This window comes from Dipodomys spectabilis, unplaced genomic scaffold (genome assembly GCF_019054845.1).
Source record: "Dipodomys spectabilis isolate Male_0828 unplaced genomic scaffold, ASM1905484v1 ptg000113l, whole genome shotgun sequence".
NCBI classification, from domain to species: Eukaryota; Metazoa; Chordata; class Mammalia; order Rodentia; family Heteromyidae; genus Dipodomys; species Dipodomys spectabilis.
The window spans coordinates 2,040,441-2,055,384 of NW_024870790.1; the positions used below are offsets into that span (position 1 = coordinate 2,040,441).

General features: G+C 38.0%; 1 protein-coding gene across 1 annotated transcript in view; it reads left to right on the forward strand.

The window, feature by feature from the left end:
* The window catches only part of Il1rapl2 (interleukin 1 receptor accessory protein like 2), a 1,053,788-nt gene that overhangs the window by 517,887 nt on the left and 520,957 nt on the right, over nt 1-14,944 (forward strand). The window contains exon 2 of the mRNA XM_042688187.1: nt 2,203-2,476. Coding sequence (XP_042544121.1) covers nt 2,203-2,476 — 274 coding nt within the window. The remainder of the gene's footprint in view (nt 1-2,202; nt 2,477-14,944) is intronic.

The window sequence follows — 14,944 nt, forward strand, 5'->3', positions numbered from 1 at the left end:
ATCAGCACATATTTAGTTCAGTCTATTGAACCTCGTGTGGACAGTAAACATTGCTCATCAAAATTCATAGTGATAAATCTGGTGGGAGATGTGCTTCAAGTTATAGCACTCCAGCCAAGCAAGCGAGCCCAGCACAAGGCCCTGAGTGTAAACCTAGATACCAGTAAAAAAAAAAGAAAACACAGCGATGAATCTGGTACCATTGAATCCTCAAAGAAGATTAAAATACTCTCCAGTACAAACTTAATGAGAGTTGTTTATCTAGTATTTACTTCTAGTAAATATCTCTTATATGATATGAAAAGATAAAGCAGCTTATGTTAATAGCCCATATGCAGCAAGACAGTAAAAACACTGACAAGGGATGAGAAAGTACTCTAGGGCTGGATCTCAGTGTTAGAGACCTAGCTTAACATGTCACAGGCTCTAGGCTTGCTTCTTAGACTGTAAAAAACACTAATATTAATTAATAAAATATAAAAGCATAGAGATGAAATATGTTCTTGGGCCATAGACTCCTTTGAAGATCAGAGGAAGATCAAAGTCTCCCTTAAGAAATATGTCTAGAAAATAAACACATTGTTTTGCCAGCACCCTTTGCCTGGGTGTCCTTGAACCCCAGTTAAATAACTCTTATTATAAAGAAATGAATCATTATTACAGTTGAGCTTTGCCTTTAGCTCTGAGCTTCCTGTCAACTGAGGTTAAAGATTAAATGCACTGGGTTACAAAGTTCTTAACATCTGCAAAAAGGAAACAGATCATTCCACAAAATTATGAGCAAAACATATAATTCTAAAATGACAGTGTTTATGCATTTTATGAATTAGTTATAATAAAGGATAAAGAAGGTAGCAAAATTTGATGAAATTCTTTAAAAATAATCTCTCAGAAGTAGAATGTCTATGCTAATTCCATTGATTAGCTTATTGAATTAGCCACACTATCTCATTTTTAGCCCTCTGGAAAATAGGGAATGTACTTTATATATCATTTTGGAGGAAGGAGGGTGCTGGTATAGAGGCTTGCATTCAAGGCCTCACATCATATTAATATTCTTGCTCACTGATGGTGCTCTACAACTTGAGCCATGTTTCTAGTCCAGAATTTTGCTGGTTAATTTGAGATAGTGTCTCACAGACTTTTCGCCTATCTTCTTTGTGAACTAAGATCCTCCAAGTCTGTCTCCCAAGTATAAGGGATTATAGATATGAGTGAGTGGTACCTGGCATTGTGTCATTCTTTAATGATAAATTTACCCACCTAATATTATTTGATTAATGTTGACATTAATATCTTATATTCTTTATATTCTTATGAGCAAACATCAGCTAAAAAGTGTCGGAGGCTTTGGAGTATGAAAAGAAATCAATTGTAATTAAATATCTGCTATTAATAGAAGGTCATATCATGGGAAAATGGCATTGTGTATGATAGCAAGTAATTTCTTTAGGTGCCCACTGTTCCAACCCCAGCATTACTCTCTCCAAGGCAAATCAATAACCCAGTGGCTATTGTCACAATTATAGGTCTCAGCAGTACAGATAGGAGTTAAGAAGATAGTCTCTGGGATCAGAGCTTAACTGTCCATCATTTATTAGTTGTGTTACTTTGGGTCAGGTCATTAATTTCTCTGAGTCTCAGTGTCCTCACCTATAAAATAAGAATAAGAGAAATAATTTCAGGCTTGCTTCTAGGCTGTGCAAAGTTCCCTTGCAAATATTTATTTTGAGGGAATCTTGCCAAATACTCAGTTTGAGTCTTCACAAACCAACCTGTCAGTGTCATCTCAGCAATTCTATTTCATATGATCCTACAAAGTAAATACTGCCTGGCTATCAGGAGCAATTCACTTGTTTGGCTAATTGGCTGGAAGTAGAACCAGGCTGTGGGCTCTGAGGACAACCCTATAGCCATCAGTGCTAGAGTTCCTTGTAGGTTCTTGTCTACCTCAATCTAGAGGATTGGAAAACTCTTCAAGGCACAGTGCTATAATGAGATGTCTGTTTACTAAAGTATAAGTAATCTAATGGACTATCCAATATGCTCCTTGGGAAGATCAAATTAAGTAATCTGTCTAAAACAGTTGAATCAGTACCTGCCTCATAGAAAGTCCTCAGAACATAATGGCAATGAAATATCCTTAACCATCCTCATGAACGATGTTCACTGCATCTCATGCCATGTCTGGTTTTCTTGCAGTGGATGGCTGTATTGACTGGTCAGTGGATCTCAAGACATACATGGCTTTGGCAGGAGAACCAGTCAGAGTGAAATGTGCCCTTTTCTACAGTTACATCCGCACCAACTACAGCATGGCCCAGAGTACTGGGCTCAGACTTATGTGGTACAAAAACAAAGGTGATTTGGAGGAGCCCATCATCTTCTCAGAGGTCAGGATGAGCAAAGAGGAAGACTCAATATGGTTTCACTCAGCTGAGGCCCAAGACAGTGGATTCTACACTTGTGTTTTAAGGTGAGTGTTGTGGGAAAATATTGCCCAGTGCCTTGGATAGTAGCCTTTTGCTTTTGATAGGTATTTGCTTCGCATTATACCCAAGAAACTTTGCTTTTTTAAGACTATTTTAAGTAGTTGTACAAAGGGGTTTCAATTCAAGATGCCAGATCATGAGGACAATGCATCTTGCCCAATGTCACCTCTCTCATCATCCTTTCCTATCTCTCCCAACCCCATCCATCCCAGTAATTTACCTAGGTTAATATTCACATCTATACATTTAATGGTATGACTTTGTCTGCCCACCCTTCCTCTCTCCATTTGTCTGCCCCACTACCTTTGACCTCACCCTTCCAACGACACATGTTTCAGCTTCCTGGTATTCATTTTGGCCACAGATAGTGTTTGAAAGGTTGCAGCACATGAGAGCTTCAGTAAATTTGATTCTAATTATCATTTGGAGCTACATAGCAGATTCTTATCAGATTGTCATAAAGTAGGATTCCCATGTACTATGTGTGCTTATTTAATTTAGAAAATTTTGTGACTCATTTCTTTTCCAACTCCACCTCTGCCCCAGGGTCCTATATTAACGATTCTTTTTATTTTCCCATTGAGCTAGTTGGCTCAATGATCTTGATATTTAGCCATGAAAATGACCTCAAGAATCCTTAAAGTCAAGCTTTTGCCTTTTTTTCTTCACTGTTTCTTTGTAAAGGTGATATACAGAGGGGTTACAGTTACATAAGTAAGGTAATAAGTACATTTCTTGTCAAACTTGTTACCCTTTCCTTATTTTTCTCCTACTTTCCCTCTCCTTGCCCTACCCATAAGTTGTACAGATCATTTCCAACACATTGCCTTGTGTATATCGCTATTGCATTGATTCCTCCTTGTCCTTTGTCTCACCATTCTGTTGTTGCCTTTCCCTTCCCCAATTCAAATAAACGTATATGCAATACTAGGGTACCAAAATCAGATGCTGATGTAGCCAAAAGGGAAAGCTACTGCACTGTTGGTGGGATTGTAAACTTGTTCAACCACTCTGGAAAGTAGTATGGAGGCTCCTCCCCTATAACCCAGCAATCGCACTTTTGGGCATTTATTCAAATGATCACAAACAAGGCCATACTAAAGCCACCAGCATAGCATTATTTGCCTTTCTTGGTGGCAAAAAAACCCTTCAGATGCTTCTGGAGGATTTCTTAGCAAATGAGCTACTGGTAACAGTCTTTGTAGAATTTTGAATGAGAATTTGACTCCACTGTAAATGAATATTGAGCATAGAACTCTCTAAATACCATCATCCTGAATTTGTGGGTAGTATACTGGGAAGATAATCAGACATAATTCTTGCTTAGAGGAAGTTTACAGCAGAAAGCAAGCTGTTTTGTCTTTAGAGATTCTACAATATTCTCTTCCTCCCTCCCTCTTTCATTGCAGTGCTAGGATTTAGGATCTCTTATCTCAGAGGCTGCATTAGGTATTAGGTAGCTGCGATGACATTTAAGTCACCTTTCATTTCTGCCATTTTGAAAGTCTCTGACCTTACTCACCAGGGAGCTGCACTCTACTATTTGATTTTAACTTCTTGGAAATACAGAACCTTCTTATTCTTGTCTCCTGTGGACTTTGACACCAAAGCTATGCAACTTCTTCATCAAAAGCCCTTGGAACTCTTTGGCAAGTACTCATTGTTCTAAAGGCCAGAAGAACAAGGTGGTGTCTAAACAGAGGACTTTCTTAAAAATCACTTTTGTGTACATGTAGAGGGGGTGTGAGTAGAACAAATGGTGAGTTTAGTTTCTGTCCAAGGTAGGCAAAATCCACAGGATGTTGGCCAAAGCAATCATTTTTATCACATCCTCAGTGATAAATAGGCTCGTCAGCAGCTTTTGGAAAAATATAGAAGTAGATGTAACTCACCTTTAGTGACCAATAATTTTCCAGGATGTTTTCATTCTTTTCTTCTAATCTTCTCCTTTAAAATGTATTTTCTACTTTTGTTTCCTTGTTACTTTTAGGCATTTTCATACCCATATCACCTGTAGTTGATTATTGCAGCTTTGGGCACGATAAGATTCTTCATAATGCAAGTCCACCTCCACTTCTATACACACCGGCACAGAACTGCTTTTTCATTTCTTTTTTAATGTTCATTCTTCCACAAAGTTTTTAAGATAATTTTATGAAATGTAAGCAACCACAGATACAAAAGGAACTGTTCAGATTCTAATGAGAAACACAAAATAAGTTGAATTGAATCCTGTACTTTGTAATTATCTATTATTGTTTTTATTCCATGTATTTTTCCATTATGCATTCTAATATTTGAATTCTTTTTTACTTGTATATTAATAAGTGAGAATGGTTTGAAACTCTCATTTTTTCCCCTAAGAATAAATTTTGTACTTCATTTTATTGTAGGTATAACATTTTTACTTTATAGAGACAATGAAAAAGAAGAAAATAAAACATGATGGACATTTAAAAGCCAGAGAAACCATTCTGGTTGTACATTATACAGGTCTGGCTTAATCCCAATCCTCACTACCACCTGCCTCTCAAAAATATATATTTTTGGGGCTGGGAAGGTGGCTTAGTGGTAGAGTGCTTGCCTTGCATGCATGAGGCCCTGAGTTTGATTCCTCAGCACCACATAAGCAAAAAGAAAAAAGCCAGAAGTGGCACTGTGGCTCAAGTGGTAGAGTGCTAGCCTTGAGCTGAAGAGCTGAGGGACAGTGCCCAGGCCCAGAGTTTAGGCCCACGACTGGACCCAGATTTGTGTTTGGTTTCTTTGTTGTTTTCAGAAGTTTAAAGTTTATTTTAAAGTTTTAGCCCATTATACAAAGGTTCTAAGCTTATAATACATTAAAGAACTAATTATTGCTTAATGGCTTGGCCCTACTTGTATGTTCAATGTTGCTAACCTCTCTTTTCTCTTCCCCTGTAATCCATTCATCTACACCTGGCAATGACAACCACTTATATACTCATTATAGGCATTTTTATATTCTATTAATTATACAAATATATTTATAGAGATTCTCTTCTTATTATCTTACAAAGTAAAAGGAAGATTATATTTTTCTGAGTTTTCTTTTCTTAATAAAAAACATATAGTGGAAATACTTCCTAGTCATTTGATAATTTGCTCATTCTACTGATAACTTGGTTCACATTTTTGGCGCTTTGATTTAATAATTCATTTTCCTATTGAAGAACATATACTTTGTCCTTAAAGTGTATTGTTAGTCCTGAGTCCTGAATTTAGGACTTGGGTGCTGTTTCTGAGCTTTCTGGCTCAAGTCTAGTGTTCTACTGCTTGAACCACAGCTTCACTTCTGGCTTTTTCGTGGTTCATTGGAGATAAAAGTATCAGATACATTCTTAGGCTGGCTTTGAATTGTAATCCTAGTATCTCAGCCTTCTGAGTAGATAGATTTACAAGCATGAGCCACTAACTGGTGCCCAGGTAAAAATCTCCTATTTATTTTTAAATAAATGTCCAACTTTTAGGACAGTTTTAGATTACCAGAATTGTTGCAAAGTCCTTAACTTCCTTACATGTCTTCAGTTTCTCCTTAATATTCCATTTCTATTTCAAGACTGTATCTGGTATATAACGTATCATTTACTTGTAATGTGTCCTTAAGCTCTTTTTCAACTGTGCTACTTCCTCAGTCTTTCTTGCTTTTGATAACCTTGAACATCTGAGGTGTACTGGTCAGATGGGTTGTATAATGTGCCTCAATTGAGATTTGTTTACTATTTTTCTTGTGGTTAAACTGGGAGAATATGTTTGGGGGAGGAAGACCATAGACATAAAATACCATTCTCCTCATATCATATCAAAGGTACAAAGAGTCAGTATAACTTACTGACGCTGATATTGACCTTGATTACCTGACTTGAGGTAGTGTTTGTCATTCTTCACTGTAAAGTTGCTCCCTTCTCCCCCTTCTTTCTACCGTGTAGTCTTTGGATAAAAGTCATTATTCACAATCCCCACTGAGGAGTAGGAGAGTTATATTCTACCTTTCTCAGAAGAGGATACCTACATAAATTATTTCTATTTTTCTTCATGGAAGATTTAGCTATTCTCCCCTACTTATTTATCTATTTATTCTATCATTTATTTCTACCAGTATGGATGCATGGATATTTGTATTATGCAGTACAATTCTACTACATTTTGTTTCTCAAATTCTCTCACACTTGCTTACTGGGAGTTCTTTCAACTTGTTCAATTGTTACTTTGAAATAACTTCATCATTATGTGGATTGTTTTACTTTGTTAAGCATATCTATATATTATTGAAAAATATTCTAGATTTATCTTATGTAATTCTTGCCTCAAATAAAAATCAAATGATTTTTCTTAGAACCCTAATTCTTTTTAGGAAACAATGATATTAGACATCAACATTGGGATGTTACTTGAGAGTTACTGCTTCTGCTAGGTCCTCTCAGCTAAAACTCTACTTGCTTTTAAACAAAGCCTTGTACTGTTTCATGCACAAAAGCCACAGATGGTGAAGGAATACTCAGGATAGTGGAATTTCCTAGTGTTTCTAAAGTTTCTTCCTATAATTGATCCTTTTTCTGCCCATCAGGCTGACCTTCATATATGTTTTAGATATCATCCAAATCAGTGGTTCTCACCTCACACATCAATCAATAGAAGAGAAATAGATGACATTCCACTGAGCAAAGGCTTAGATTTTTTAAAAAAGAGGGTTTTCACTGGGGTATTTCCATAGGTGCATGTAATGTACTTTGATCAAATTCACCTCTGCATTTATCCTTTCTTTCTCTCCCCGTCTTTATTTTTTGGCAATGTTGGGCTCTGAACTCAGGACCTTTGAGCTTTTAAGATCAACTGATAAGATTATCATATACATATACTAATTATTTCAAATAAGGAAAACCATGGGACCTAAATTTCTTTGGGACTGGCTTATTTCACTTAATATGATTTTTTTCCAAGTCTTTCCATTTCCTAACAAATGAGGCGCTGTCATTCTTTCTGATGGAGGCACAGAATTCAGTTGTATATATATATATATATATATATAGAACCACATTTTCTTGATCCACTCATCTACTGAGAGGCATCTGGGTTGGTTTCATATCTTAGCTATGGTGAATAATGCTGTAATAAACATTGTTGTACTGGTAGCTTTACTATTGCCTTGTTTGTTTTCATTTGGGTAAATGCCCAAAAGTGGGGTTGCTGGGTCATAGGGGAGCTCTATGTGGAGTCTTTTGAGGAACCCCCATACTGCTTTCCAAAGTGGTTGAACAAGTTTACATTCCCACCAACAATGAAGTAAGGTTCCCTTTTGGCCCCATCCCCTCCAGCATCTGTTGTTATTAATTTCTTGATTCTAGCCATTCTAACTGGGGTGAGGTGGAATCTCAATGCTGTTTTAATTTGCATTTCTCTTATGGTCATAGAATTTGAGCATTTCTTCATGTTTCTATTGTCCATTCTTATTTCCTATTCAGAGAAGTGTCTCTTGAAGTCTTTAGCTCACTTGTTGTTGTGGTGGTTGTTTCTTTGAGGATCAGAAAACCTATTATAATAACAATTTTATCTTCATCACTTACCCAAACTGCCATTTTCAATCTTCAATTTCCCCTACAATGTTAAATCCAGTGTCCAGGTCAACTTCAGCCCTCCTATTATGTGACCTATCAATGCAGTTGACATAGCAGGCCACTCTCTTTTTTATGATGATACATGCTTTATCTGAGCTCCAGATAATCACTTGCTAATAGAGTTTCCACATTGTATCAGTCATTTCTTAAATTCCCCTCCTGACCTCTTAGAGGATCCTAGAGATATAAGCCCAACATCACCATACCTTCTGACTTTGTGAAAAAGATCATGAAATCTGAATGTTTCAGGTTTCCAAATTTTTAAATAGTATTAAGATTCACCAGTGGACTGTTTGCAAACTGATTCTGATCCTATCATTAGCCTAAAGAGTGATGATAGAGTAATCATGGAGATGGAGAAAGTTTTATGTGGATAAAAGTGGAACCAAAGAATGTCTATTCCTGTGGCAGTGTCCTATATTAATTTGGACTGCCTTCCATTCTGCACTTGAACACTCAGCACTAAGTCCAAATGTGGCACCTGATAGTATCTCATCTTAATCCCTTCTGTAGGTATCAGAATCTCCAAGGAATATACATTGCTCAGCACAGAAATTAATACTGTTAGCCAGAGTATATTTAAATATTTATATTTTATCAGGCAGATTCTATTGCTACAGATTGGTGCTTCTTTTCTACTTACTTTCCAGTGAGGGAGGAAAGAGCATAAGTAACATTGTTGTGAAGTTTTTAACATTGCTACTAGTACTGAATCATACATATTAAGGGTATGCTATCTGGAGCTGGAAATTGAATTCCATATTTATTGCTGACCAGTTGTGTGACTTAGAATATTTTATATGACTATTCAGGATCAACCAACGACTCATAGCTTGCAAACTACAAACTATTCGTTTTGACTCCAGCATTGACCTAGGGAATGATAGAATCTTATGGCTGTGTGCCTTGCTATCCTCACATTGAAAATGAAGACTCATTTAATTATGTATATGCATGTAAGCATGAATTAAAGTGCCAACTCTCTCAGAGCTTATATTCTAGATTGAAGGAGGCACAAATACACTTGTAAGAAAATCATCTATAAAACTGCACTCAGTATCACTAAGGGTGAGTGTAACAAAGGGATGCCATGTTGCAGAAGCAAGTTGGAGGTTGTATGTAGAATGTTCCAGTCAAGAGCAATAGAAAATAGAAAGGTTATGAAATGGAAGCAGGTTTGCTATATTCAAGAAAACCAAAGAAGGTCCATCTTGATGCAGCCTTGTGAACCCAGTAGAAACAGTAATAGATGAGCTAGACAGGGAGGCAGAGTTCAGACCTCTGACCTCTGAATAAGCTTATTTTTATTAGTAATCTGAGGCAAGTAGTGAATGTTTTTGTTTTTTCTAAACGAGAAACATGAATAAATTTCTATTTTTAAAAGATCACTTTGGTTGCCTTGTTAAGAATGGATTGTAGGGAGACAAGCATAGAGGCCAAATTAACAAACAGATGTAATAGTTACAATGTATGATGGTGATTGGAACTGAGGTGACAGCTATGGAAATATGAAGATGATGGAATTTACATATGTATTGGAGGATGAGCCGACAGACATATGGATGCATTATATGAGGGAAATAGTTAAACAAGAGATGACTCCTCCTTTGCTTTTGACTTAAGGCACAAAGAGTGAAGACTTGAAAAGAGAGGAGTTAGTGCCTGTCTCATTGTTGACAAGCATGTGGTGCCAATGTTCATATAGAGTGAGTTTTCCACACCATATTTTCCTTTTATCCTTTTGTTACCACCACCACCTTAACTGCTGTGACGTTTAAGCCTTTTTGAGAGATATTATGTTCATCTTCATAATAATCACATGAGATAGTTCATATTATTGAGGATAAAAACTGGTATTCGTAGAAGTCAAAGAATCTGTCTAAGACACATGGCTAGTTAAATGTTGGAGGTAGACATGAGCAAGTCCGTCAGATGCCATAGTTCTAACCATAATCAATTTGTTCTACTGTCTTCTCATTCATTAGCTACCCTTCCTGTTCTATATAGAAGTATGAATTTACAAGAAATGAGGCATGGTTAGTTATGTTAATTCATGCCTGTATAATGTGCTGTCATTCTTTTCTCAGTCTCTTCAGTGTACTGTATAATGATAATGACAGAATTCTACTGATTAAAGATGAACAGCAAAAGATAGTGAAATGGATATTCTAAGTTAATGAAAAGTGAGGATCAAGTTAAAATAGGAATTTCAGAGATAGGACCAGACCACTTGATAGGAAATGGACTCATTACCTTGCTCATGTAACTGTAACCACCCTGTATAGTATCTTTACAATAAAATATATATATTAAAAAAACTTTGTAACTGATTGTTCTATTGAAGTACTTAGAAGTTTCTTTCCGTCAAAGAAGAGAGAAGTAGGAACTCTGTAGGAGGTATATCCTTAAGTAGATATTTCTTTTAGTCCTTTTACTCTGGTTCACAAATATTCAGCTCTCAGATATCACTTTAAACAAATAATTATTGAGAACCTTCTATGTAAAGCTACTACAAAAAGCAAAAGTGAATGACTAGGCTCTTGATTTCTAACAGATCAAAAGAAGAATTAGGACATATTTACAATTATAATCAAAGAAACATAAGTAAAAGGACAAGATCTAATGTAGTTCAGCATAGAAATGTACATAGTTCAAAAGGAAACATTTCTAAAATTATCATTAATCTATAATTACTTGAGTATTTATTACTTCCCATGGCAGGGAATGGGAAAACCATTTTAGCTCACCTCATAGAACACTTAAAAATGATTTTTACCCAGTGTTTTCATTCTCATTATGACACATGCTGTATCTGCCCAGAAAATATCTCCTGTCATCCCTCACACTCGTTCCCATCTAAAAACTCTGCCTGTAAAATTTCTCTTGCACATTTTCTCTCTTTTTTGCTTTCTCATCCTCTATCACTTGTTTCTTTAGTCTTGTAAGTAGCTCTTATTCCCACTTTCTGATTTAATTTGACTAAACTAGTATTGCTCCTCACAATCCATCAGCAATTTTTGTCTATTACTCTTATTTTTATGATAATTACCCAGAAATGATTTGCTGGCTGTACCATGATTCTCATATTTAGAGAGACTCCAAAGAACAAAAAAAGAGGATATGTGTGTAGGACAAGAAGATGGGGAAAGCCTCAAATAGTGACATTTTTTATTTTATCACACATGATAGGAGGTAATATATGCTTTAAGAAAGACAGAGATGTTCGAAGTGGAGCTTTGGCTCAAGTGGTAGAGTATCAGTCTTGAGTGAAAAGGTTTACAAACAATGCTCAGGCCCTGAGTTCAAGCCCTACTACCACTACAAAAAAAGGAAAGAAAGAGGTAATGAAAGAGAAAGGAAGAAAGAAAGGAAGGAAGGAAGAAAAAAAGAAAAAGAAAGAAAGAAAGAGAAAGGAGGGAAGGAAGGAAGGAAGGAAGAAAGAAAAGAAGGAAAAAAAGAAAAGAGAGAAAGAAGGAAGCTAGGTGGGTACAGTGGCTGAAGCTTGAAATTCTAAATCCTTGAAAGGCAGAAATAGGAGTATTGATGTCCAGGCTGGCCAAGGCATAAAGCAAGACACTAACTCACAGATGACTAACATGAAAAGGGCAGGGAATGACTCAATTGGTAGAGCACTTCCTATTAAGTATATAAGCACCTGTGTCCTACCACCAACACCACCAAAAATAGGTGAAGTGTGTATGATATATATATATATATATATTTCATATACATACACACACATAGTGTCCTTCCTGGTACAACCAACCTTCCTTTCCAATGCCCCTTTCTGGACTCCTACTTCTATCCCAAACTAAAAGGGTTTGTTTCAGTTGGTCCCTATTTGAATGGGGTCCTCTGTTCAGTTTCCTGATCCTTTCTTTCACTTACCTTATTTCTCAAACACATTTCCACAGTTATTTCAAAGTGTATCATACCTTAGAAATCCACATTCAATCTTCTACTGTGGCTCACTTTTAGACGCCTTGTCTAACATCCAAGTGCAGGTAGGATTCCCCTCCCTTGCTTTCCCACATTCTACATACAATGGTATTGTCCCTACTTATCTGTTTCCCAGGGGAACAAAGCCTTTTCACAATTCAGCCCAGCAAATAAATTCATATTTTGTTTTCTAATTTTTTGTGAAGATTTCATTCATTTTCTTTTATAAAACACAAGTATATAAAGCAATAGAGGCCTCTGTCACCTGGGCTGTATTCTTTGCCACACCACCCTATACTCTGGTACTTTACTGCCTCTCATCCAGACTCTAAATCTACTTCCCCAAATTAATCCTCAATTTGGCAAACATTTTCCCAGATATTTCCTGTATGGAAACACAAATTTACAAATATACTTGTGTGTATGTGTGTTTGTGTGTGTGTGTGTGTGTGTGTATATATATATATATATGTATATATATATATATATATACATATGTATATAATTGTGTGTATATGTAAATATATATATATATAATTTTATTTTAAAGGTATTTTGTCTTAAAATCCAAGTGAACTTGTCATATGACAAATGACCATTTCATATGCTATAGTGATAGAGCAACCACAACTCTAATATAGTTTGCAAGATGCTGATTTTCATGTATTTCTTGTACCCTCCACCCTTCTACTGTCTCCTCCAGCTCAGGTTTCTCTGATGTTCAGTGTTCCCTCTGTCAACCATGCAACTCCTTTACTTCCTACTCTTCACAGCCAGGCCCTAGAAGAAGAGCGCCCCCTGGGGGCCCCACTTCCTCACTTATCGCTCCTCAGTCCTGGCCCTTTGGCTTCTACCCTGTCATTGCTCTGAATTTGCTTGAAGAGCCTAAGTAAATGCTAGAACCACTCACTGACTTTACTTTCCTGCCACACAGGGCCCCTCAGCCTTTGAGACCTTCTCAATTTTTTTGTGCCAGTCCTGGGACTTGAACTCAAGACATGGGCACTGTCCCTGAGTTGCTTTTTGCTCAAGGCTGGTACTTGACCACTCAGCTCCATTTCTGGCTTTTTATTTTCTGAGTAGTTTAGAGATAAGAGTCTCACACTGTAGAGGTATTCCTCAAGTGGTAGAGCACTAATCTTGAGCAAAAATGCTCAGGGACAGTGCCTCAGACCTGAGTTGAAGTCCCAGGACTACTAGCACACACACACACACACACACACACACACACACACACACACACACACACACACACTATCTTTAACTGGGAATCAGTGGCTTAGACCTGTAATCCTAGCTACTTAGGAAGCTGAGATCTGAGAATCATGGTTTGATGCCAGCCTAGGCAGGAAAGTCCATGAGACTCTTACCTCCAATTAACCACCAGAAAACCAAAAGTGGAGCTGTGGCTCAAAGTGGTAACATGCTACCCTTGTGCAAAAAAGCTCAGGGATAGCACTCAGGCCCTGAGTTCAAGCCCCCTGACTGACAAAGAAAAAAAATCTCATGGACTTTCCTGCCTCCCCCAACTGGCTTTGAATTTCAAACCTCAGATCTCAGCCTCCACTAGTGCCAGCTGACCGTCTCTTGATTCTTGACTATTTCAGATTTAAGTCCCTTATTTCCTTCGTGGCTCCTAGTGTGGGGGGATGATCTCGTCCTCAAGTGGGCATGTGGAAATATCTGGAGACATTTTTGGGTGTCACTAACTGAGGAAGTGGGGAGTGAGCAGCACTGGCATCTACTGAGTAGAGTGTTGACATTGTGCTCAACATCCTGCAGTGCTCAGACAGCCCCCGACCCGCTGCAGCAAAGAAATCTCCAACACCTCAGGTCAAGTGTACCGAGGTTCAGAAATCCTGTCCTACAGGGGGACATACAGGCCCAATGACATGGCTGGAAAATGCAGGCTGGGGTTCTCACCCTCCCCCAAATCCTTATGGTAGTTTATCCACATTCAGGTGCTGTCATCCTCTGTTCACAGCCTCTGGCAGCACTTGCTTAGAGACGGTCTGCCATGTTCACATGGGTTAAGCATAAGCCTAGGGTTGCCCCAGACCTGTTTTGGTTCTTATGATAATCTCCACCTTCAAAAAATGAGCCAGCCACCAGTTCATTCTTGGGGATTCTTGGGATGTAGAAGTCCCCATGGCTTGCCTAATTGATGCAACTCCCAGTCATTTCCAACATATTGACTGACTGTTGTTTAAAATTGTTCTTCCGGTCCCAATCTGGTTCACTTGAACATAACAGACTTGCAATAAGTGAAAATATCTGTGTCACCATCATCCTCCACCATCCTCCACCATCCTCCAGCTCTCCGGAGTCACTGCAGTGACTTCTTACTTCTCTATATTTGTCTGCACTCTAAGACTGCATACTGATACCCTCTAAAAGACATCTTCTGTAAGATACCCAATTTTGCTTCTCCACAGCCAGAGCCAGGCCTCTGTGGCCAATGTTTTTGGCTGACTGTGGCACGAAGTCCAAGTGATCCCCTGCCTTGCCCTTCAGATTCTCAACCCTGTGGATAAGTCTGGCTCAGAATGGGTGCAGTAACTGCTCCTGTACAGATCACCTAAGGCCCATGTGTAGGATGGTGGGATTTTGTATACCAGCCATTAGTGTTCACGTGACAGCAGTGTGGGGAGATGGACACTAGTACTGCTCCACAGAAGCTGTAGTAGTCACGCATTGTTGAATGCTAATAATCTAGAACACAGAGGGAGTCTTCAAAACATGTCTCCACCCATTTACATCTTCCCCATGGAGCTCTCCCTTCCACTCCCTTGACCCCATTCTCCTCCCACCCTCCCCCAGCTCCATCCAGGCCTCCCATCTCCTCACACAAAAACAGCTCAGTCTCTAATTGCTGTATGCATG